Here is a 26,280-nt window from a genome sequence, read left to right as displayed (position 1 = left end):
TCAAATCAATGCAACCGGATCGATACTGATTGTAATCCAATTCGGTAACAAAGGACTGCACACTGGGGATTTTCAAAAGCAAAAGGCTCGGAATTCAATTACTCCAGCTGACGCTGCAAAATTTCCAGAAATTACATGTTTCCTGAAGGGAAAAAAGTGCGATTAATCGATTGCGTGGGGTTTCGTGCCCATTCGTTAAAGTGCCCATTTTGCCCCGATTCCTCTAAAATCACAATATTTCTACTATGACTCGAGCTGACGATTATTTATTTATTTATTTAATTATTAATTAGTTAATTAATTTATTTATTTATTTATTTATTTATGTATTTATTTATTTATGTATTTATTTATTTATTTATTTATTTATTTATTTATTTATTTATTTATTTATTTATTTATTTATTTATTTAGTTATTTATTTATTTATTTGTTTGTTTATTTATTTATTTATTTATTTATTTATTTCGTAGACTAGTACATAAAAATATACATAATTTTTCATTTCTTAATGCTAATATATGTACATAAATTGTGAAATATTTAACATATATTTATAATAAAAATTAACTAGAGATTAAATAGTACAGATAAAAAATGTTATATCTTTTGTCTTATGTGTGGCGATTTCGAATTCTATTAAAATATGTTTTAAGATTCTGCCGAGACATTGTAAAGTCGATAGCTTCGCAGTGTTGATTGTAAATGTCCATTATTCGATTCAAAGGTCCAAATTTGGCATAATTTGTTTGATGATAGTTTGTTATAAATAAGGTACGATTACGAAGTTGCCTTGAAGGAATATAAAAGTTTAATTTTGATAAGATTTCAGGTGAATCAACACGTTGCGGAAAGATATCATTTACGAAGGAAACCATTGCTATTTCACGCCGCTCTTTCAAAGTCTGTATGTCAATAAGCATGCAGCGTGCTTTGTATGATGGGAGTGGAAATGATGTCCAGCCTAATTTACGAAGAGCATAAATTTCTTCATTTTGCTGGTCAGGCAACTTTGAAGTTCCCATTTTGCCACAATTTCCTTGAGAATCGCAATATTTCTGCAATGCTTCGAGCTGACGTTGATATTCCTTCAATAAATATATATTTCCTGAAAGGTAAAAAAGCGATATGGAAAAGGAAGATAAGAATCCCTTTTTTCAAACACTTCATTAAAGATTTTTTTTAAACTAGAATTAAAGTCAATCACATTGATTCCTTCTTTCAATTGATATATTTTCTTGGTTTATGACAAGGGAAGATATGATTCTTTTTTTTTCAAGGAATGCATTTGCCCGGAAGAAGACATGAGAGAGTATGATTTTTTCATTCCATTCAGTCATTCGCTCGGAATTGGGGCAAAATGGTCACTTGAAAGGGGTCTGCTCTTCACGAAACCCCACTCAAACGATTCATCGCACTTTTTCCCTTCAGGAAACATATATTTTTTTAAGAAATATCAGCGTCAGCTCGAGGCAAAGCAGAAATATTGTGATTTCAGGGGAATTGGGGCAAAATGGTCACTTGAAAGGGGTCTGCTTATCACGAAACCCCGCGCAAACAATTCATCGCACTTTTTCCCTTCAGGAAACATAAACTTTCTGGAAATTTTGCAGCGTCAGCTGGAGTAATTGAATTTCGAGCCTTTTGCTTTTGAAAATCCCCAGTGTGCGATGTACGGTTATTCCTAAATAAATAACCCAAGCAGCACGCGCAACATCTTTCGAATAGGTGTTTGTTCCTAATAAATTGCATTGAAGACACTGGCAATACATCGAGTCACATTAAAGCCACTTCCTAGTTTCCGAAAATCACAATGTTTCATTTCCGTTTAAGTGGCGTCGCAATATTCTACCCATCTGACTTCTTGGGTGGACTGAAATTCGATGTGTTTCATATCAGAAACAAAACAGATAAGTTGCAGAATTAATAACACTTCGGTTCATTGCTGTTACGACAATGTTTCTGATATGTTGCAAAACACTTTGAGCTCAGCTGAGCAGTATTTTATTTTTGTCAGTCCCCTGCATGTTCCGTATAAGGTACAATGAAGTTACAAATGACTTTGTTGTTTATGTAGTGCACTTGTAGCAGAATCTCCAAATAGAATTGTTGGTGTGATGGTTACAGTAGAAGGTTGCAAATCTCAAGGTCCATGGTTCGATTCCCGGTTGGTTTTTGTGTTTTTATTTTCATTGTAGCCGCAAGATGTTGCATATAGGCTCCACCTCTTGCGCTTTTTGTGTCACAAAGGAGTTCCAAATACGACGCGTTGCGCATAAGTCAGACCTTTAGTAAGTCACACCACAGTTGTTGTTACTCAATGAGAAACAAGAGGTGTTGCTTGGGAAATGCTGGTATAGTTCGGTTAGTTTGTCAGATTGGAAGCAATTTCAAATTAAGCGATTGCTCGGTTGTTTCTAGTTGAACCGAACAGGCAACCGAGCGTTCAGCAGATAAAAACTCGGTTCAATTTCAACCGAGTTCGGTAATATATTTTAAGTGTGTAGTGAAAATAAAAACAAAGGCAATGGAATGACAATAAATATAACCCATAATATGATATTGAAACAGTTTTATTGTTACACTTATGATGGTCACGACACGACAACCTCTTGTAGAGTATGTTATGACGAGGTTTTGGTGGAGTTATTAGTTTTATAAGAAACTGGTCATGAAAATCTGTTATAGATTATTTATTACCAGACTAAGGCCGGAGTGGCCTATGCAATACATAAAAGTCTTCTCCATTCAGCTCGGTCCATGGCTGCACTTCGCCAACCACGCAGTTTACAGAAGGTCCACAAATCGTTCTCCACCTGATCGACCCACCTTGCCCGCAGTGCACCTCGCCTTCTTGTTCCCGTCGGATCGTTGTCGAGAACCATTTTCACCGGATTACTGTCCGATATTCTGGCTACGTGCCCGGCTCACCACAGTCCTCCGATTTTCGCGGTGTGAACAATGGATGGTTCTCCCAGCAGCTCATGCAACTCGTGGTTCATTCGCCTCCTCCACGTACCATCCGCCATCTGCACCCCACCATAGATGATACGCAGCACTTTCCTTTCGAAAACTCCCAGTGCGCGTTGGTCCTCCACGAGCATCGTCCAGGTCTCGTGTCCGTAGAGAACTACCGGTCTAATAAGCGTTTTGTAGATAGTCAGTTTGGTACGGCGGCAAAATCTATTCGATCGGAGCGTTTTGCCGAGTCCAAAGTACGTACGATTTCCCTCCATGATGCGTCTCCGAATTTCTCTGCTGGTATCGTTATCGGCGGTCACCAGTAAGCCCAAGTACACGAATTCTTCAACCACCTCGATTTCGTCACCTTCAATAGAAACTCGTGGTGGGTGGCTTACATTGACCTCTCTTGAGCCTCTTCCTATCATGTACTTCGTCTTCGACGTGTTGATGACTAGTCCAATCCGCTTAGCTTCGCTTTTCAGTCTGATGTAGGCTTCCTCCATCCTCTCAAAGTTACGTGCCATGATATCAATGTCGTCAGCGAAACCGTATAACTGGACGGACTTCGTGAAAATCGTACCACTCATTTCAATTCCTGACCTTCGTATTACTCCCTCCAAAGCGATGTTGAATAGCAGACACGAAAGACCATCGCACAGTGGTGCGTTTGGCTAAAATCGTGAACTTTTTGTTTTACCACTTTAGGGTGTTATTTTTTGGCATCGGTGTCTTCGGGAATAAATTTTAGAAAAATATGGCGCATCGAATGACGAAAAGTTGTAGTTCCAATTTTTGCCACAGGTGGCGCTGCAAAATGTAACTTCTTTAATAAACGATTTTTAAATATGGTGTCTTTGGCAAAGTTGTAGTGTAATTTATTATGAATTTTATTGCTGAAGACACCGAGTGTCCATCTATCATCGTTTTTGAAATACGGGCGTTTTTTATGGACAGACCCTAAAATAGCAGTATTTAAATATATTTCCGAAACTAACAGTTTCAGATCTATACAATGTTCTACAAAAATGTATATATAATCAATATAGACCACTTTCTGGAAGATACCAGGGATGTTTTTTGCAAACATGACTTGTTATCGGCGATTTAAGGTCGAAAATAGTGAAATTTGAAGGCTTCATATGCAACAGAGGGGCAAATTGGGGCAAGGAAATCCCCACAGGATTTAAAATATCTAGTCTATAGTTTCATATGCATATAATTATGTCTGTCTCCACGTGTATCCAAACAAGTATTTCTAAATTTCATAAATCGACATTTTCAACTGATATTTGTTGAGATTTGTTGAATGTTAATGCCAAAAGAAGTGCAGCGTGAAGCTATTTTTTTGTTCTCTTCATCCAATCATTTCACACAATGCAAATCTGACGTCATATGCTCCTAGAGATGTCGTAAAATCCCGAAAAATCGATTAGTAACTAATCGATTACTCTTTATTCTTGTCGATTATTGAATCGATCCATCGTTGGGTAGTAATCGATTTAAAACTAATCGATTATCACAACGATAAATCGATTAATCGAAGTAATCGATTAATTTGCGACTTAATAGAGATGTCGTTAATTCCCGATTAATCGATTAGTAACTTATCAATTATTCTCGATTCTTGTCGATTATTGAATCGATGACCCGTTGGTAAACAATCGATTCAAAATAATACGATTATCTCAACGATTAATCGATTAATCGAAGTATATATGATAGCGCCTGAATGCGGGCTCATTTGCCGTGAAGCGGAAGGCTCATTTGCCGTGAAGCGTTACGGATCCGGAATACAGTTTTTCATGATTATTATACACTAATGTTAGTTTTGGGGAACCGAAAGACTCGCGGTTTGGTCGAGGTTAGGGAATACAATTATACAATAGGAAAGGAAGGGAATTTAGGTGCCTAATTAATTACAATGCTGATGTTCACACAGTTGAAATCCTTGGCGATGTTTCACTTTTGTAACGAGACAAATGTTTTTTGGGAGACAGCAACGAGAGGAAGACATACGAATGAGGTTTACCGGTACACAACAAGAGGAAACATTCTTAAGGGATTACGACAGCTAAAGGGACGGGTGGACGACGATTACAGTCAAACATCAGCAACTTTCAAAAATTGGTGGACAAAGGAAATGTATTCGAGATCAAGACCAGCCAACACTTCCCTTATAGGCTTTGGCTGCCTTCCTCGGACCCGAAGTCTTGGGATTCATTGGTAAGTGTATAATGTTAAGGTGTCAACTCATTCATTCTCTCGCTTAGCGTTATAGTGATGTCGCAAATTAATCGATTGCATTTAATTTTAAATTTTAAATCGATTATTACCCAGCGATGAATCGATTCAATAAGAATAAATAGTAATCGATTAGTTACTAATCGATTATTCGGGATTTTACGACGTCCCTAGTAGCGTATGACGTCAGATTTGCATTGTGTAAAATGATTGGATGAAGAGAACAGAAAAATAGCTTCACGCTGCACTTCTTTTGACATTAACATTCAACAGCGTGGTATGCAGTGTGGTGAAATCTCAATTATTATATAAATATCAGTTGAAAATGTCGATTTATGAAATTTAGGAGACAGACATAATTATACGCATATGAAACTACAGACCAGAATCCTGTGGGGATTTCCTTGCCCCAATTTGCCCCTCTGTTGCATATGAAGTCTTCAAATATCACTATTTTCGACCTTAAATCGCCGATAACAAGTCATATTTGCAAAAAACATCCCTGGTATCTTCCAGAAAGTGGTCTATATTGATTATATATACATTTTTGTAGAACATTGTATTGACCTGAAACTGTTAGTTTCGAAAATATCTTTAAATATATATCGGCATATAGGCAATTAACTTTGAATGTACTGATCTCGAGTGGCGATCTCTCTTCGCTTGTGTGGTCGTGTTGGGATCTGACGACCAAACTGGCACAACCTCACACAACCCTACTTCATTGAGCGCCGTTGCTGATGAAGCAAGTGTGTAGGAGCCGGACAATACTAAATACTCATCCTACTTGGTTGACATGATGTGTACAAAAATACATTTGAGAGAGTTAGTTCTGAAAATGTATTGCGAGAGATCGGCTGGTACCTGGTGCTGGGAATTTGGTTTCATCAGTACCCGCTAAGCTGCGGTGGACGACGGAGGTCCTTCGTAGCTTAGTAGGGAAAGCACCTGTCATGCGAACTGGGGTCGTGGGATCAAACCCCACCGAAGGGGCGGTTACCCTCCAATACCTTTTCCGAACTAAATCTATCACATGTTGTACATATGCATAATCAAGTTTCAGACATAGTAATTTAAATACTGTTATTTTAGGGTCTGTCCATAAAAAACGCCCGTATTTCAAAAACGATGATAGATGGACACTCGGTGTCTTCAGCAATAAAATTCATAATAAATTACACTACAACTTTGCCAAAGACACCATATTTAAAAATCGTTTATTAAAGAAGTTACATTTTGCAGCGCCACCTGTGGCAAAAAATGGAACTACAACTTTTCGTCATTCGATGCGCCATATTTTTCTAAAATTTATTCCCGAAGACACCGATGCCAAAAAATAACACCCTAAAGTGGTAAAACAAAAAGTTCACGATTTTAGCCAAACGCACCACTGTGCATCGCCTTGCCGTAACTCTCTGCGCGTTTCGAAGAGACTCGAGAATGCCCCTGAAACACGAACTACGCACATCACCCGATCCATCGTCGCCTTGATCAACCGTATCAGTTTATCCGGAAATCCGTTTTCGTGCGTTAGCTGCCATAGCTGGTTCCGATCGATTGTATCATATGCGGCTTTGAAGTTGATAAATAGATGATGTGTGGGCACGTTGTATTCGCGGCATTTCTGCAATACCTGACGTATGGCCAACACCTGGTCTGTGGTAGAGCGTTCACCCATAAATCCTGCCTGGTACTGCCCCACGAACTCTCTTGCAATTGGTGTTAGTCGACGGCATAAAATTTGGGAGAGTACCTTGTAGGCGGCGTTTAGCAATGTGATTGCGCGGTAGTTGCTGCAATCCAGCTTATCGCTCTTTTTGTAGACACACGACACCTTCCATCCACTCTTGCGGCAGAACCTCATCCTTCCATCCCCATCCAAACCTTGGTAATCAACCAGTGCAGGGCTCTAGTCAGTGCATCACCGCCGTGTTTAAACAGCTCTCCTGGTAGTTGGTCAACCCTAGGGGTTTTGTTGTTCTTCAGCCGGCCGATATCCTCCTGGATTTCCTGGAGATTCGGAGCCGAAAGTCTTAGCCCTTGGTTTTTACTTTAATCGAATCTAAATCAGAATTCAAAGGTTCGTTTTAGAACTCTGACTCCGATGATATTAGGGAAAAACTTAGTTGAAGAAAAACAATAAACGTTTATTAATTAATGCAGTGCAAGTGGTATTCGATATTTATAATACCATTTTGGATGCTCATTTACGCCTTTTTAACGCTCATTTAAGCCTTTTCTAGTATGTATAGAATTACATTATTAGCATCTGAAAATGAGAAATAAAAATAAAATTCCTTATAATAGGAAACAGATATTAATATATTTATACTTTTTACTCACTCTGAATTTTGATAAATAATTTTCGCCAGCATATGTCAACGTCCAGGACATTGATAACGATTGTAGCCTTTTCTTAACTTTGCATACCATTTTTTGGTTGGTTTTAATGACGTTTAATGACGTAATGCTTTTGATTTTACTTGTAATGGTTCATAAAACAGAATGACATGCGCAACCAAATTTATCGTGAATGTTGAGGTTTTTTTATTCCTTCCTTTATTTGATAGGCACTCTGTGTTAATTAACCGCTAATGTGCCGAGATCTACTGTGGTATTCTGTTGTACAGGATCCACACAGAATCTTTTTTTTAGATTTCCATTACTCATTGTGTCCGTTTGTCCATGCCGTGCATCCAATGATCCTTGCATTGTTTGGTTGCCATTAATCCGGGTAACGTTGGAGGAATGCCTCCGAGAAGAACAAGTTGTCAGTCGTCATCAGGCCGCCGTGACGGTAAGGCGCGTACCCCAAACGCCACCGTATGGGCTGCGGATCCGGCGACTGACGTGGTTTGGTGGAGGGGCTGGGAATCGAACCCATGGCTATCCGCTTGTAAGGCAGAATGTTGAGGTTGTAGAAGCATAAAATCAACGCTTCGAAATTATTGAATAATCACATGATAATAGGAAATTAAATAATTTTCCAAGTATTTTTTTAATCACGACTATGACGTTGATCATTATTTTAAGATTAAACAAAAAATCTGGCGATAAATAGCTCAATGGCTTTTGTGATAACCTCAATAATTCTCCTTGGTTACTTCATGACCTTTTTAAACTTGATATAAAACTTTGTCATGATTACATTTCCCTACAACAGATGGGCTTCGGTTCGATAACATGCAGCCTAGTGTCTGAGGCGGGAAGCACTTTATCATCATACGGGCAACGATGCCAAATCTGTGTAAATTAAAGCTCTCGGAGGATTTGCGGATTCGTATAAGAAATCGACGAATGCTAGTAATTTCCTGAGATTAGTGTTCCTACGAATATATGGAATATTACCCATTCGTATTTTTGGTTTAATTTTTAGGAATCAAATATGTGTGTAATACATAACCAATTATTATTCGTTTGGTATTGAAATACCTAAGCATGTTATGCCTCAAGTATTCTGCATATATGTAAGTTTTTATTTTTTGGTATGTTACCTCTTATGCAAGGCTAGTTCATACCAATTTATGTTATCGAGGTCATCGCTCCTGATCATGTGCATGTGCATGAGGAAATGCGAAAATTATTTCCTCCCTAACTTTTTTAAAAACCGGAAACTCGAAGTCATCGTGAATTAAAACGATTCTTCATTGCATCGGCTTTTCATGAAAAGCCGCAATCCGATTAAGTGCGTTAATTTAACAGCATTTCATATTTATGAGTCTCATTTTTCAAATCAAAATCGAAACTAACATAAGAGTTACAAACTGTTTCATGTATGTGTACTAGACTGTAAGTCAAAGTTCATTTAATTATCGTACAATGTTCTATGAAATTGTTCAAAACCAATTTCCATATCGAATGAGTGGCGGAGGTGTATTATAGAATTTGGCTGAAATCTCCATACAAACTTCAAATTAATTGCGCCAGCTTATGCAACTGAGCTGAAATTTTGAGAGATTGATTTTCTCGCCGAAAGACACATCCTGAGGGGTGCCCCGTGGAATTCGACAACAGTTTACCCCATACTAAGCAGGGCCAGTCTAATGTGTACATATAAAATTTACTGAATTTGCTCAGAATGGTCAATCAACAAAGCATCAAAAACGTAATTAACATATAAAAACTGCCTGTGATGTTTAATCACTGGTTAAAACTAAAATACATATTATCGTGTTACTCAATAATGAATCTTCCTCACACTGTTTTCGCGGCAGTCCTTTGGTGGACTTCCTGTGTACATGTCCAATAACTCGATTACTTAACGCTTCACCTTTGTCCGGTCGTAAACCTGCTCTAAAGCAGGTCATTATTTCTTTACCCCGCCATCGTCGGCAGTAGGTATCTGCACCTAAATAAATGCATCGCAATGATCGTCGTAAGTAATGCAACGAACGATGACATGTCACACAGAGGTTAGGTACACCGGAGAAAGTGTCCAGGCAAGAGTTCGCAACCGAGGATCGCGAAACGTTAAACCAGTTTGCGGTTTTCCCTTTTCACCAAAAACCAAACAATAGCTTATTTTGCAGCATCGGATCGTTTGTGTGCGCATGGCCTTACCCGCGTCCCTGCTGCTCCCTGACGCTCTGATGCAGGTCAGTTAATTATTGACTTGCATGTTTCAGTTTCAGAGGCCTTCCGTAGTTCAGTGATAAGATGCACGGCTACAACGCAGACCATGTTCTGTTAGGTTTTTGAAAATTGTAGAAATAATAATCGGGCCTTATATAAGAAACTATAAGTGCTTGATGAACATTAACAGATGAAAAAAACTTCGATATTTCAATGGTTACAAGGTGCTAAGTGAATAAATAGAAAAGGAAAGATATATGTCTTTAAATTTGAGGACAAACGAAATGGAAATCAAAACGATTTATTTAATTGTTACAATTTTTCAAAGGATATGGCCTGTACAGGCAGAGGAATCCAAATCAATGGAGGCATTGCATTATACGCAAACACGGAAATGCTGATTTATTTACCTTGCTGTCGGCGTATCGATTGGCAGATTAATTTATGCGTTACTTGGATTGGTCATCTGAAAGCACCATCTTTCTGTTGACAGGATGTGTGGTGGACATGGACAGTCAGTTGGAGAGGAAAACTCTTTGTTAGTTCCACCATCTCGGGATCTTGATTGTTTACAAATAGAAATCAATTGTACTCACGTACTGCGGCCGTCTCCGATCGGTCCATAATGTAAGGCTCGATTGGCCTTGCCTGGCAGTGCCGAGTGCGTTGGACTTGTGAGAACAAACGGGGGTGCCCTTTTGGAGAAAAATTTGCGTTTTCTGTCACTCGCCGATGATTGGCATCGGCATGCGGCGAAGACTTCCACAGACGTCAGCGTCAGCGTAGGTTATGATGCGATAAAACCGATGCAAATTGGTACGCTTCTGTAAAAAATTGATATTCCACACAGCTGGAACGAAATCTTTGCAGGAAGTTTTCGCAAGAATATCACTCCGAATACCGGGTGTTTCACTCCAACTGACTATGGAGGATCCATTTACGAGGGATAGTGTTACATGAATATTTCATCAAGCGACGAAAAGACATCATTCTATTCTTAAAGTTTATGGTTGCGTCTAAAGCAATAAACCGCTTCATGGCTTGTGGCTCCATCCAACTGAAAATTCCCCTTGCGGTATACGTATTTACCTCTCGCTGAATTCCAGCCGTGTCGTAAAAATTCGATAATTTAAACACGTGTGTCTTTCTCCGTCTCTGTATTATATCATTTCAGTAATCCCTGATCTCCACCGTTGCCAGCGATGGCACCTAACGTTCTTGGGAATACACTGCTGATAGCAGAGGCATGCATCGAACCGGAAGACCCAAATAACAACCAGATCAAAGCGAACAAATCGATTTTGAATGTACGAACAACGGTCGAGCCAAGTGCGATAGCAACAGCCAAGTCACGTGCCCAGGTATGTTATTTGAAGATGAATATCCTTCCGTTTTACCAAATTTCTCATTGTGCTTCAATTGGTCAAGGTCGACGAGTTCCAGAAGACTGAATCCATCAGCAGTAGCGGTATCAAGAGCTCCTATTTCCAGGCCGCTTTGGTGTGGCGCAACATAATCGCTTTCGTTTACCTTCACGGAGGATTCCTGTATGGTCTCTACTTGGCGTTTACCGTTGCGAAGGGCAGCACTATCGTACTAGGTAAGTCAGATTCGTCTCGATATTTTACTATGTGGTGTTTATTGCCACTTCAAACGAAATCAACAGGGCAGAGACATATATTTCCAGCAGGGATTAAGGCTCAAAATTAATTCAAATAATTAATTTATTGACGCATATTATTAAAAGTGACTGTACAGAAATGCAAAAACCTGCTTTGTATATTTGGCTTTTTCATACATGGAGGTTTACAACGCAGATATGTGATAGTGTGGCTGGAGTTGATGCATGTAAATGTTGGTAATGTTTGAGAGTCAATTCCGGCCATTAACGATTTTTATCTAAATTTTGTTAAATTTTCGCGTCAGATTCTGACTAAGGAAAAGGTAAATTAAAAAATAATTTAGTGCTAGATTTTCGTGAACCTTTTATAAAACCCAACTTAATTCACTGAGTAGTGATACTGCCTTTCTTGCGTTTAGCCAAGACACCAACCTATGGTGCTAATATTGTTCGATGTACCATTTTCTTCATTACTTGTAAACGCAAGGGTCGGTGGTTATCAAATTCAGTAGTGATCAACAAGGCTTTGCATGTGAATCTTGTTGCGAGAAATTCGGTTGATGATTACTATATGAAAAGTTGTCTAATGTTTTTCTTGCTTTTTGTGCACACACACACACATACACACGGACAAACAGACATTTGCTCAGCTCGTCGAGCTGAGTCAATTGTTATTTAACACTATGGGTCTCCAACGCTTCTTTAAAAAGTTCGTTTTCGTAGTAAAATTGCTCTGAATATTAAAAATATTTAAAATTTAACTTAATTTAACGATTTAACTGAAAACTGAATGCCATTTGACCGAATAGTTTGAAAAAAAAGCCTCAGATTGCGGGTAGTGAAAAGTGAGAAATTAGAAGCTGGTGGTGAGATCTGCGAAGTGTGAAGTGAGGAATTAGATATTTCTCACTTGTCAGTTCACATAAGAAATTAGAAGTCGAAAGTGACAATGGATCTTTCTACTTCTGTCTTCTTTCTTCCTCCTTTCCGCCTGCTCCATTCTTATTTTTTTGTCTTTTTTTCTATTTCCTTGTTCTTTCGTTCATTTACCCTCTTTCTTATTCCTTTTTCTTTCTTCCTTCCGTCTTCTTTCTTTCTTTCTTTTTCTTACTTTCATCTTTCGTCTACCTTCTGCCTATTTCCTTTTTTTGTTTTCGTTTCCCCTTACTCTCTCTCTTCATTATTCCTTCTTCCTTTTTCTTTCTTGTATCTTCCATCTTTCGTCTTCATTATATCTTCATCCTCCTTCCTTTTAACTTTTTCCTTTCTCCCTTTTCTTTTTTTCGCCTTCCTTCTTCGTTTCTTCTTCATTCTTTTTCTCTTTACCTTCTTCTTTCTTTCCCTTTTCCTCCATTTCTTTCCCTTTTTACTTCTTTCTTCTTCTTGATTGCATTATCCATCTTCTTTCTTTTTTCCCTTCATTTCTCACTTCTCACAACTGTCTTCTTATTACTCACTACTTAAATCAAACATCTTATTTATCACTACTCCTCATTTTTTACTACTCACTTCGAACATCTCACTTCTCACTACTCACTTCGAACACCTTACTTCTTAATACTCACATCTTACCACTCACAACTCACTTCTCACTTTTTGTTTCTCAGTACTAACTTCGAACATCTCACTTTACCTTCTCACTTCCTACTTCCCACTTCTCGCTTCTCACTTCTTACTTCTCCCATCATACTTCTCTTTTTTCATTTTACATACTATTCGTTCATACGGCATTAGGCTAAAATGGCCTTCGGCGAAATGACCCTCACCATGGCCAAAAGTACCAGACGCCATCGTGCGAGAATCAATGATGTTCATTGGTGATTTTTTCTCCAGGCACGTTAACCCTAAGTGGCCTCACACACATCCGACATGCTGTACACTGTCAACTTCGCCCTCAGGAAAAACAATTCAGTCGGAGTAAAAACTGAGCGTATGTTCGCAAGTTGTACCATTTGTTGGACAGACGGTTGGACAGTTGAAAAGTTCATCGGATTAAATCAAAACCGTTTGATTGTGCTCAGAGTGGGAAGAGCCAAATGTCGCACGACCAAGTTCCGTTGTGTTAATGTTGTGTTGTTGACAATACGTTAACAACCCTGGTTCCAATCCCTTTTAATCCAAATTGAATTCAAATACAATCCAATCCCAATCCAATTCATTCCCAATCCTCTTCAAATTTCATTTCCAATCCAATCCCGAACTAAATTCCATTTCAATTAAATTCCAATTCAATTCCAATCCAATCCCACATCACATATCAATCCCATTACAATTCCAGTCCAAAATCTAAATCAATTCTAACCCAACTCCAATTAAATCCAATTCAATTCCAATCCATTTTATTTGCAATCCAACTCCAGTTCTATTCCAATCAAATATTAATTCAATTCTAATCCGATTCCTAATCAATTGAAACCTATTTCCAATCAATTTAATTACAATTGCATTCCAATCAATTTCAAATCCAATTTTAATCCAATAAAATTCCAATCCACATCAAATTGAATTTCAATCCAATTCCAAACCATATCCAATCTTATTTAATTTCAATCCAATTCCATTTCAGTTTCATTCAAATTCCAATCCAATTCTAACTCCACTATCTTTGCCATTGAAATTCATTTAGATTCCAGCCCATTTTTAATTCAATTTCAATCGAAGCCCAATCCATTTTCAATCCAATTCCAATGTATTTGAAATCCTATAAAAATCCAATTCAAATCCTATGTCTTAAATTCGATTATGCATATGCACAACATGTGATAGACTTAGTTCGGAAAAGGTATTGGTTACCGCCCCTTCGGTGGAGTTTGATCCCACCAAACCAGTACGCTAGACAGTTTTTTTTTGTGTGTCTTTATTAAGGAGACTTTTAGCCTCCTTCAGCTATACAGTTGCTTTCCCTACTAAGCTACGAAGGACCTCCGTCGTCTTCCGCAGCTTTAGCGGGTACTCTATCTTTACAATCCAATTTTATTTATGATTAAATCCCTTTTATTTAAATTTCAATCGAAACCCAATCCATTTTCAATTCATTTTTAATGTAATTGAAATTCTGTTCCAATCCTATTTTAATGTCAATTTCAATCAAATTCTAAACTATTTCCAGTCATTAAAATGTTCCAGAAATTATAAAAATACTTGTTTTTTTAATGTTTCGATTTTTTTCAACTTTTCACAAGTTTTTGGCCTCGTATAGTTTATTATCTTGTCTACTTTCTTCTAGTGTCGAGTTTTACCGGTTTTATGGAATATAATTCATGTTTTAGGATTTTTTTTTCCTTAACACGGTTTTGAGGTGCTAAAGGTGCCATGCTGGTATCAATTTATTATTTTTTATCTAGATAAAGTTTTGCACTTTTTCGAGGTTTTCTAACTTCCGCAACATATTTGCAACCCCTTTTAAACGACGAAACTATCATTCCTACACTAGAGTATATAATCCATTCCTAGAGTATATAATTTCAATCCAATTATAATTAATTCTCAATCATATTCCAATCCAATTATAATCCAATTCCATTCAAATTCCAATCCGATTCCAATCCAATTATAATTCAATCTCAATCAAATTCCAAACCAATTACAATCCAGTTCCATTCGACTTCCAATCTGATTCCAATCCAATTATAATTCAATTCCATTCAAATTCCAATCGAATTCCATTTCCAAACCAATTCAAATCTGATTCCAATCCAATTATAATTCAATCTCAATCACATTCCAATTCAATTACAATCTGATTCCAATCCAATGTCAATCTAATTCCAATCCAATTTCAATCTAATTCCAATCTAATTCCTATCCAATTCCAATCCAATTCCAATCTAATTCTAATCAAAAACCAACTCGAGTTCAGTACAATTATAATTCAATTTCAATCAATTGAATTCCTAATTAAAATTCATTTCTAATCCAATACCGAATCAATTTCAATCCAATTCTAATCCAATTACAATGCAATTCCAATCCAATTCTAATCCAATTCCAATCCAATTCCAATTCAATTCCAATCCAATTCCAATCCAATTCCAATCCAATTCCAAACCAATTCCAATATAATTCCAATCAAAAACCAATTCGAATTCAGTACAATTATAATTCAATTTCAATCAATTGAATTTCTAATTAAAATTCATTTCTAATCCAATACCGAATCAATTTCAATCCAATTCTAATCCAATTACAATGCAATTCCAATCCAATTCTAATCCAATTTCAATCCAATTCCAATTCAATTCCAATCCAATTCCAATCCAATTCCAATCCAATTCCAAACCAATTCCAATCTAATTCCAATCAAAAACCAATTCGAGTTCAGTACAATTATAATTCAATTTCAATCAATTGAATTTCTAATTAAAATTCAATTCTAATCCAATACCGAATCAATTTCAATCCAATTCTAATCCAATTACAATCCAATTCCAATCCAATTCTAATCCAATTCCAATCCAATTCCAATCCGATTCCAATCCGATTCCAATCCAATTGAAATTTAATTGCAATCTAATTCCATCAAAATTCCAATCTAATTCCGATACAATTCTTAACTGATCCTAACACAATTAAAATTTAACTCCAACCTAGTTCTAGTTGCAATCCAATTTCAATCAAATTCCAATCTATTTCCAATCCAATTCAAAACTAATTCCAATCCACTTTCAATCCGATTCCAATACAATTGTATTAGCTCTCCAATACCGTTCTAATCCAATTCCAACCAAACTGCAATGTTGTTCCTATCCAATTGATTTCTAATACTATTCCAATCCAATTCTAATTCAATTACAATCAAATTCCAATCTAATTCTAATCTAATTCCAATTATAATATTATTACTATACTTATTATAATCCAATACCGAATCAATTTCAATCCAATTATAATCCAATTTCAATGCAATTACAAACCAATTTTAATCCAATTCCAATCCAATTTCAATCCGATTCCAATCCAATTGAAATTTAATTTCAATCAGATTCTAATCTAATTGCAATCCAATTCCATCAAAATTCCAATCCAACTCCGATACAATTCTACACTGACCCTAACACAATTAAAATTTAACTCCAACCTAGTCCTAGTTGCAATCCAATTTCAATCAAATTCCAATGTATGTATTTCCAATCCAATTCAAAACTGATTCCAATCCGATTCCAATTCAATTGTATTAGCTCTCCAATACCGTTCTAATCTAATTCCAACCACACTGCAATGTTGTTCCCTTCCAATTGATTTCTAATACTATTTTAATCCAATTCTAATTCAATTCCAATCAAATTCCAATTTAATACTAATTCCAATCCAACTTCATCGCAATGCAATTTTGACCCAATTCTAATCCTAATGCAATCCAATTCTAATTTAATTCCTATCGACTTACAATCCGATTCCAATCCATTTACAATTTCAATCAAAATTCAACTCAAATATAATCTAGTTTCAATTCAAATCTAATTCTAATCCAATTCCATTCTAATTCCAATCTAAATGCAATCCAATTCCAATCCAAATCCACACCAAATGCAATCTGATTCCAATCCAATTCAAATTCAATTTCAATGCCATTATAATCCAATTCTTATCGAGCTCCAGGTACTCCAATGATATTCTCATCCAATTCAATTCTGTTCAAACTCCAGTCCAATTCAAATCCAATTCCAATCAATTTCATATTCAATTAATTATTTTTATAATGACATACGTACGAGACTTGATGCACATTTTTATAATAACATACGATACCTAATGACTAGGGGTGGTGGAAATTCGCGATTTCACGGAAGCCGCGAAATCCGCGAAATTTGATGTTAGCCGCGAAATTTAAACATTTTCGCGAAAAACCGCGAAATTAACCTTTCCCGTCAATAATTTTATTCCATTCTATTGCCTCAGTCGATTTAAGGAGATCATAGCCGAACTAGCCGGCGCTGATAAAGAAAGTATATCGTTGCCCCCTACACCGGTCATTACGAGATGGAATAGTTGGCTAAATGCTGTAACCTACCATGCAAAATATGTGACTTTCTACCGAAAATTCATCGAACATGAACTCGAAGTATCAGCTGCCACAAATGCTTTGACTGAGCTCCAAGCACTGCTCCAGGACCGAGAAATAGGAAAAGATTGGTTTCATCAGTCAAAGCATCTAAACTGGTTAAGGTCTGGACTTGGTTTGAAAGTCGTCACGTGAGGATTAATTTGGCCTACAACAAAATCATGGATTTGCTTGCAGGTATTTTTACAATTTCATTTGTTTAATGCTAATGTCAATTAGAAAACAATAAACAGTATCTTCAGACAAAGCCAAGAACAAGGGATTACCGCGATGGCAACGAGATACCTTTGCCGAAGCGTCGAATAAGATGAAGCAATACTACTCGACACTTACCTGCTTTTGACCAGTAACACACAAAAAAAATAATTGGAAAATTATTTGAAATTAAAAAAAATATTTTGAGCTTTTTAGTGGAATGTACTTCTTGTACCTCAATAGTAAGGTCATCTTCAGTGTCTCGTAATTGACTCGAGTCGATTCAAGTACGAGACACTGAAGACGACCTTACTGTTGAGGTCAAAATACGTATCTGTCAAGGTACAATTAAGTGGTGGAATTAAATGGGATTGTACAAACTTGTCTTATGACAAGAATTTAAAATTATTTAACGCAACAATTTAAATAAATATGGAATCTATATTGTCTTTTTTTATTTTTTGTACCGAAATATAATTTATCGCGAAATTGCCGCGAATTTTCAGATTTTCTGAATTGGTTATCCGCGAAATTTCGAAAATTTTGCCGCGAATTTCCATCACCCCTACTAATGACCCAGCACATGACAAGCGGCAGAAAATTCCACATAACTGCTTATGTGCTTTCGATATTTTACATTTTTTTATTGGCATTACATCCCCCACTGGGACATTGCCCCATCGCAGCATCTTCACCGTAACTAGGGAGATGAAGGAAGTGAAGGGAGATGAAGGAAGTGTTGATGTGGTACCTACTAAACGAGAGGCCACCGACTTAGAGACACCCTCATAAGTACAACGGAGTTGGATAGCGAGGAAGGTATTCGTTGGTTCAGGATTTGCCTGTAGCTGGAGATCTTACCCCGTAACACACCACGTAAAGGTGTCCACCCAGCGTTAAGAAGCAAAAAAAGTTCTTTCTTCTCCTTTCCCCTTCTTTCTTCTCCCTTCTTGCACCTTCCTTCTTCTATTTGTCATATTTTTCATTCATCTTCTTTCTTTGTTTTTTTCGCTCTTCCTTCTTCTTTGTTACTTATTTCTTCTCCCATCTTCCTTCTTCTTTCTGCATTCTTCTTCTTTCTTTGTTCTTCATTCTTCCTCTTCCTTCTTTCTTTTTCTTTTTTTTTCCACCCTTCTTTTTTCTACTTTCTTCTTCTTTTTGCCTTTCGCGTATACTAAGTGTACGTAAAGGCTATAGGATCATTCCAAAACCGAACTTTTGATAGAAGGCTCGGAGACCCATAGTGTTGTATACCAATCGATTCAGCTCGACGAATTGAGGTGATGTCTGTATGTGTGTATGTATGTATGTATGTGTGTGTGTGTACAAAAAAATGTGAGACACACTTTTTTGTACTTAGCTTTATCCGATTTGCTTGCAACAGTTGCAACAAAACAACAATTGCGTTCCGGAGTTATTAAAAAACATTGTTTTATTCCCCATTTTTTTCTCAAGGGTCCCCCCTTGGAACTTTTTTTTTTAAACCGATTTTTTTTTCAAAAACTGTTGCAATGCATTCAAATGAACGCAAATAAATGTGAATTGATGGAAATAGCTGAATCTATCTCCCTAAAGTGCAATTTTGACCTCTCTTATGTGCTTTTCTTGTTACTCTTATGTGTTTTCTTGTTTTATAATAAATTAGAAAAGCACCATCACCGCTAGGTGGATTATTCTGGGTTTTTCCTTCTTCTTTCTCCTTTCTTTCTTCCTTCTTTCTTCTTCTTTTGTCCTTCTTTCTTTTTCTTTCTTTCTTCTTACTTCTTCTTACTTACTTCCACCTTCTTCTTTCTTCTTTTTTCCTTCTGCCTACTTTCTTTTTCCTTCTTCCTTCTTCTTTTTTCCTTCTTTCTTCTTTCCTCTTCCCAACCCAACTACCCAACGGAAAATTTATTTACCCAAATGGATGTTTTTTTCACTCAATTTCGACCTCAGGTAATGAAACTCAAAATTGGCTTCCCGTATTGAACTGGCGTCGTTGGATTGTTTCGCCCTTTTGTTTTTGATAACAGAAGAAAGAGTGGATGAAAGAGAAGAGAAAAAATAACTCAAAAGTATATTAAAAAAACTCAACGCTGGGTACTTTTTTTCTTCCGTGTACATGTTAGTTACGCGAACAGTAACTTAGTCTTATACTTTTGAATCAACTGTATGTTAGGTATAATTCCACCGAAAACACAGGTTGTGTCGAAAATCAAGCTTATGTAACAGTATCCCGTCATCATTTTCGTCAAAGGCCCTCTTCAGGACGGGGTAAATGACATCAACATGGGCTTGATCTTCCATATTTGTTACGCACTTTGACGTGAAGCTTCAAATTGCTTCCACATGTAAGGAAATTTTGCTTGCTTGAATGAGCCTTTGGAAATACCTAGATCATAAAAGAAGCATATGTATTAGAACGCTAAAGGCGCTGTTATCCCATACGGCATTTGTGATCAACACGATTCAACCAAATCAACCCGGAGTTTGCATAAAGGGTTTGGTCGGTACCTGAATGTCAAATTTATTGTTTTAGTTTGCTTGTTCTCAAGTTCTCAAGTGAAAAAATGGGCTACTGTGATAAAAAGCATAAACATCTGACACATAAAGTACCGTCATGAACAAAACATGTTGATTCTCAGATGTTAATACTAATATTCTCAATTCAATACTTAAACGTGTACTGCTTAAATAAATACAACTACAGTATACCCCCGCTGATCCGACAAATGTATGGCCGGACTATCGGGGTTTCTCTCGTTAATCCGACTGTCAGATCCATACAAATGAACCAAAACAAAATCACAGCACAAATTTGAAAACTGACAGCATAATGTGTTTAAATGGGTGTTGATACTTTTTAATCCGGAAAATTCCGAATTAGCGCGATCCGGACTAACGAGTCGTTGGACTAGCGAGATCCGGATAAGCGGTGGGATACTGTACCTAACAATTACTAGGGGAGGAGGTTCGGTTGTGGGCACCGTTCGGTTATGGGCATCCCTATGTATCTTTTGACAGATAAGAGTTTTGTGCTCAATATCAAACCGGATGGGCATCTCTACTTTGAACTAGAAACAAATAAATTTTTCGTATAAGAAAAACAACACGAAAGTTTTTTTTTGGCCTTTTTCAAAGTGTCATAAATTAAAGGATTTAATTCAAAAAGTGAGTTCTAATGCGTATTTACACAGTAAATTTAATCTATTTTGAGGCCCAATGTCGATTGCCATCAAATTTTTAGCGCGAATTTTTTTTTCTCGTTCCAAAAAGGCTGCGAAATTCGGTTGTGGGCACCTTTATTGGTTCAGTTATGGGCACCCTCATTTTATTGATAAATCATTCAATATCGTTTTACTTGTCCCTTAACTTATTTTTAATAACGTTTTAAGGCAGTTTTTATAATTAGTTTGACATAATTGTTCGAAATAATGAGTTTATTTAATATTGTTGTTCTTTAGGCATGTCTAGTCATTATACACACACTTTTTGGAACAAAGCGTTGACCGATTTGCTTGCAACAAGTTGCATTCGACGGGGAATGCTTTCCCATTGTTTCCTATTGAGAATTGGTCAGATCGGACTACGGGATCAAAATTTATGGCCAAAATATTATTTTTTGAAATGAACGAGAAAGGCACTATTGCCGCTAGGGTGATTAATCAGGATTTTTTTGATTGTGATGCATACCAATAAAACGTAAATCAATGAAAAATTAAAACCCATTTACCTAAAGTGCTATTTTAGACCTTTCTTATGTGATTTTTTTCAATATCCTCCTTAATGCACCGAGGGAGGCATCATCACTGCTAGGTGAATTGATTTGAGTTTTTTTAGCGTCTCCTGGCTTTTAGAATGAATAAAGTATTCCTTGTCTTTAAATCTGGGTGGTTTTTATTCATGCTTCTTTATTTTTAGCTATGTTTTCAAGGGTGCCCACAACCGAACCACGAAATAAAAATGTCCAAAAATGTCAAATTTTCTAAATTGTCAATATTTTTTTCTAAACCGATGAAATCATATTAATTTCTTTGCTAGAAATAAGGTTATAATAGCTTTCGATTGCTATGCAAATGTCGACATAAGATCAACCAGGGCCAAAGTTATGGACCAAACACAAAAGGGTGCCCACAACCGAACCTCCTCCCCTATTGCTGGAAAAACAATCAGTTTTCTTGCTGGCTAACGGCAAAGTTCACTTAGACATTTTAGATTTTCCATCTAGAATAATGTGACCAGACGTCTGCATTTTTCAACTTCGTTTTACAAATTTATTACAATTCATACAGCCTTATAAATATTTTTCCAATTTTTTTTGGCCAAAATCTATGCGAAATGCCTTTTTGGAGAATCCACTTTCAAGCCAGTGGTGCAATCCAGATAGGCGTCCTGCGGAACGCTTGCGGGTCACATTAATCTAGAATCGATATTCGCCTAAAATTAGGATGCAATGATTGGCGAAGAGCTGTCTGAACTCAAAAAATGGACGTTGCTTTGGACAAATTCAGATGCTATTCAGAACTTTTTCTTTTGAATTTAACGAAACGTACATAATTCACGTAAATTATTCATCAGACCATCACGCGATTGGTAACATGCTGAAAATTTCGTTTTGTTGTGAAGGTGATGATCGAATCCGGAGAACATTAGAAAGAACCCAAACGGTCAAAATCGAACAAAGTATTCTGCCATCTCGTCGACGACGTGCAAATCAGAGAAAAAAAAACGTTGTCGGCTGTTCCTTCTGCGACACGTGCACCGGCAAAGATAGGGCGCTAACGGATGAGAGTCAACGGGTAGCAGCAGCGGTGCGGAGCCACTTTCAATCAGTCATAAACTCAGAAGCAAAAAAACCGGATCGAGAATGTGACCCTTGTCTTAGGCACGTAAAATCCATAGCGTTCAAAAGACTGTTAGAATATGATAATAATGCGGATCAATCACAATTGATAAAGTTGTTGATAGATTGTCACATCTTTCATGATTAATTGTAATCACCGCATACCGAAAGTGTGTGGGTTGTGAATTGGGTGCATAAAATCAATGCTTAGTGCAATCAATCTTCTTTTAATTTTGCAAATTTTCAAATTCTTGTAGCTATTTTTTTACTATATGGATTTCCAAAGGTTGTTCCAGCAGAGCTTGAGAAGGAGAATTACTACTGTCAGTGTCTGAATAGAAATCATATGACTCAGTGCATTCATCATGTACCTACTCTGATTTTTATCCACACTCCTAATAATTTTCGTGGTTGCTCACTCCTCATTATGCAATGTTTCTCGGGGGAACTGTGCACACAGTTAAGTTATTAATTTTTTTATTACTTTTGCTTATTTTTATTCAATTCCATCTAATTAATTCTAGATGAACTTCAGCGTCAGAAGTGCAGTTAGCACAGCTAACTTATCACAAAATTTATATTGATGAAAAACTTTACGACCTGCTCTTAAAGCACTCTAGAAATGTCCATTTTAATGACACCCAATACACCGCAGTATAATGACCAGTGACTGACTTCATTAGAATCCTGTGCACGCGTGAAGTTTAGCGCAGCGAGCTTTGGCTTAGTGTAGTGGCTTATCGATGAATTCCAAGTCTACGAACGTCATATCTGTAGCGGTTGCGTTGGATCGCCAATTTATTGATTCGAATTATTTTGGTCATGCAAATAAACGTTTGCGGCGAAACGGTTATTTTTATTCCCTCCATTCCCTGCTAGAAGAAAGAAAGGTGTCTTGTTTGTAAGCCTCAATAACCATAACTAAAAATGAAACCCTAAGTTTAGAGCTTAATGAAAACTGTTTTCCAAGTTTTGTCTGCTTAAATCGGTCTCAATTTCAAATCATGCTGGTCCAAAACTAACCGGAAGTGACCTTGCCATGATTATAATTACGAACCGCACAATGTCCCATTCACTATGGTGTCATAAAGCCTAACTTAATCTCACCAGGTTGATTGATCTTCGCTAACATGCTTCACGTTCCACCTCGATGATGGCGAGATTTCACTTCGGGCGCCCTCCCATAGGTTATCTGCCATTCATTGTTCTCTCCACTTGTGTGCAACGGTGCACCATTGAGGCGTAATCCGTCCGACTTGTCCATGTGCTCAGTAAAATCAGTGAAAACGGTTCATGCTCCCTGACAGCATCCGTGTTATTGATCATGTCGCGCTTAACCGTGTCTAATGACATAACTTTTGCAAGTGCAGATGGAAAGTCTAAACAGTAAGCTATTAGGTACATGATGGAGAAATGGCTCTTCACGGTTACGTATTGGCTGAAAGCTAAAGGTGAAAAGTGCATTTATACCGCCCTTCATTCATGCAGCTCAGCATTGATCTGAGCCAGTGATAACTACTTATGATGGAATAAGTTTTTATTTTCACAAAAAGTTGATTGTCTGGGATAGTAACCAAAATTACAAAATAATTTCCGGACTGGTAAAACTACTTTTTTTGTGCTTCCCATATCTGAAAACTTAAAAGTTTCTCCGCAACTTTCTTAGCATCTGGATTAATCTGTAGGGGAGACTGGGGATATTTGATCCCCCTTTCTGATTTCCGATGTATCACAGCCAAAATTTGATAAACATACGCGATTTCCACGCAGACTCTCTAAGAAATATAGTATTTAGCTTTACTGATGTGTGACAGTCCTTAAATTATTGTTGTTATCGATACACAATCGATTTTTTTGGAGTGCTGTCAAAAATAGACTTTTGACATATTCGGGGGAAATTGATCCCTCTCCAAGAACTTGCTTTGATAAAATTAGATAGTTGCCCTCAGATTTTTAAAATATTTTTCCTTCAAAATACGCGGAATTTCCGAATTGCTGTGCGTATACATGAATGATTTTTTGTTATTGAATTCGACAGCACATGCAATTTTAAAATTTGGTGAGACTCTATGATATCTACGCAATAAACCATTTTTCCTGCCAACACTTCATCAAATCTGTCAAATCTACATAAAATTAGAAGCCTAAAAACAGATTTTTTTAAATTTTTTTCGCCAAATTTTTGTATAGGTGACTAATGGGAGATCAAGTGTCCCCATATTGAGGTAATAACTACAAATCCAAATATTCTAAAAATTTGATGGAATGTTGACATTTTCATCAGTACAGATCATTAAGCATATTTATGGCTTTGTGCTGTGAAAAAACGAAAGCATTTGGTCATTCTTATGAAAAGTTGTTCAAATTTTGCGTGGCCAACAAAAAAAATCTTTAGGAAGGTCAAAACATACAAACCGCCCTGCAGAATAAATATGGTTGTGAATCTAAAAAATAACTCACCACATAAAGGTCATTTGTCTAGAGGATCTACACTAAAAAATACGCTAGAACAAAACTACTTTGGTTCTCGATAAAACAGGGGGTGATCAAGTCTCCCCACCTTCCCCTATTAGTAGGCAACGTCTTTACTTAAATTGGTAATGGCAAACTGTACTTACCTAGCTATGACCAAAATAACTGATAAATACCAATATATTAACTAGAACATTGTTATCACGAAGTTTATAGCCTACATTGATTCTAACAAAAAGTCCAATACAAGGAAATATGAAAATATCTAATTTCTAAACAACAATTCGTTAAGCATTTAGTTGGATCGACCATCATCTCGAAGTACACGTACCAAAAAAGCATGTTGAGTTCTCTTCCCAGAATTCAGGATATAATAATGATAGATATTATTTCAACAATCTTATATTTTTGTTACTTATGATAAGGTACACTGGGGGAAGTGGAAAAAGGGGGTAAGTGTAAAAATCGACTCGAAAAATTGGAATTGTACATACTTTACAGTTTTTACCACATCATAACATTATGCAAGAATATACTTTGATGCTCACACTAATACTATGTTGAAATTTGTATAATACATGCACTAACACGGTTAACGTATGAACAGTAATTTTAGGTTTCGTGAAAAGTTGATTTTTGCATTCATAAAATGAATTCTTATTTGCACCAATTGTCCCTTTTTCAAGTGAATTGATATCACAGGTGACCATAATAATACAATTAAACTAATCCCATTCAATTGGTAGTGGTTTGTACCAAGAGAGGAAATAATTCAAAGATTTTACACTTACCCCAGGTAACAAACACTGCGGGGAAAGTGGATAATGTTCTAATTACGCAATTTTTTTCTTCCCTCCAGGGTTTATTTCAATAGCTATGAATCTTAATATGTACCTTCTTTGTTATCATTGTGATTCCAGTGGTGATTGGACTAATATAAAGTAGAAAATGCCTGATTAATCCACCTATCGGTATTAATGCCTTTCACATGTTTTACATATGAAAAAAAAAATGTATAAGAAAGTTAAAAATAGCATTGATAGGTAAATATGTTCTAAAATTCATATTAATTTTTATTCATAACAAGTTTCGCCGTAGAATGCAATTTTTTTGCGAACAAATTGGTTAAGGACAAGTGCTTAAGATTAGCTGATAATTTTGTACGTGCTTTGCGCACACACATACATACACATACGCACATACAGACATCATCTCAATTCGTTAAACTAAGTTGATTAGTTTATAACCCTGTAAGTCCCATTTTTCTTTTAAAAACTTCATCTTTGGGGCGAGCATATAGATTTTACGTACACTTAGTGTTCGAGAAGGCAA

At 36.7% G+C, this 26,280-nt stretch overlaps 1 protein-coding gene across 2 annotated transcripts in view; it reads left to right on the top strand.

Annotated features, from left to right (window-relative positions):
* Nucleotides 1-26,280, top strand: part of LOC134226490 (acyl-CoA Delta-9 desaturase) — a 100,329-nt gene that overhangs the window by 36,585 nt on the left and 37,464 nt on the right. For both annotated transcript variants that reach the window (XM_062707303.1, XM_062707311.1), the window contains exons 2-3: nucleotides 10,952-11,138; nucleotides 11,206-11,377. In XM_062707303.1, coding sequence (XP_062563287.1) covers nucleotides 10,980-11,138; nucleotides 11,206-11,377 — 331 coding nt within the window. In that variant the 5' untranslated portion in view covers nucleotides 10,952-10,979. The remainder of the gene's footprint in view (nucleotides 1-10,951; nucleotides 11,139-11,205; nucleotides 11,378-26,280) is intronic.

This window comes from Armigeres subalbatus, chromosome 1 (genome assembly GCF_024139115.2).
Source record: "Armigeres subalbatus isolate Guangzhou_Male chromosome 1, GZ_Asu_2, whole genome shotgun sequence".
Taxonomy (NCBI): Eukaryota; Metazoa; Arthropoda; class Insecta; order Diptera; family Culicidae; genus Armigeres; species Armigeres subalbatus.
Note: the sequence above shows the minus strand (reverse complement) of the source record. Positions and strands in the feature narration are given on the sequence as shown.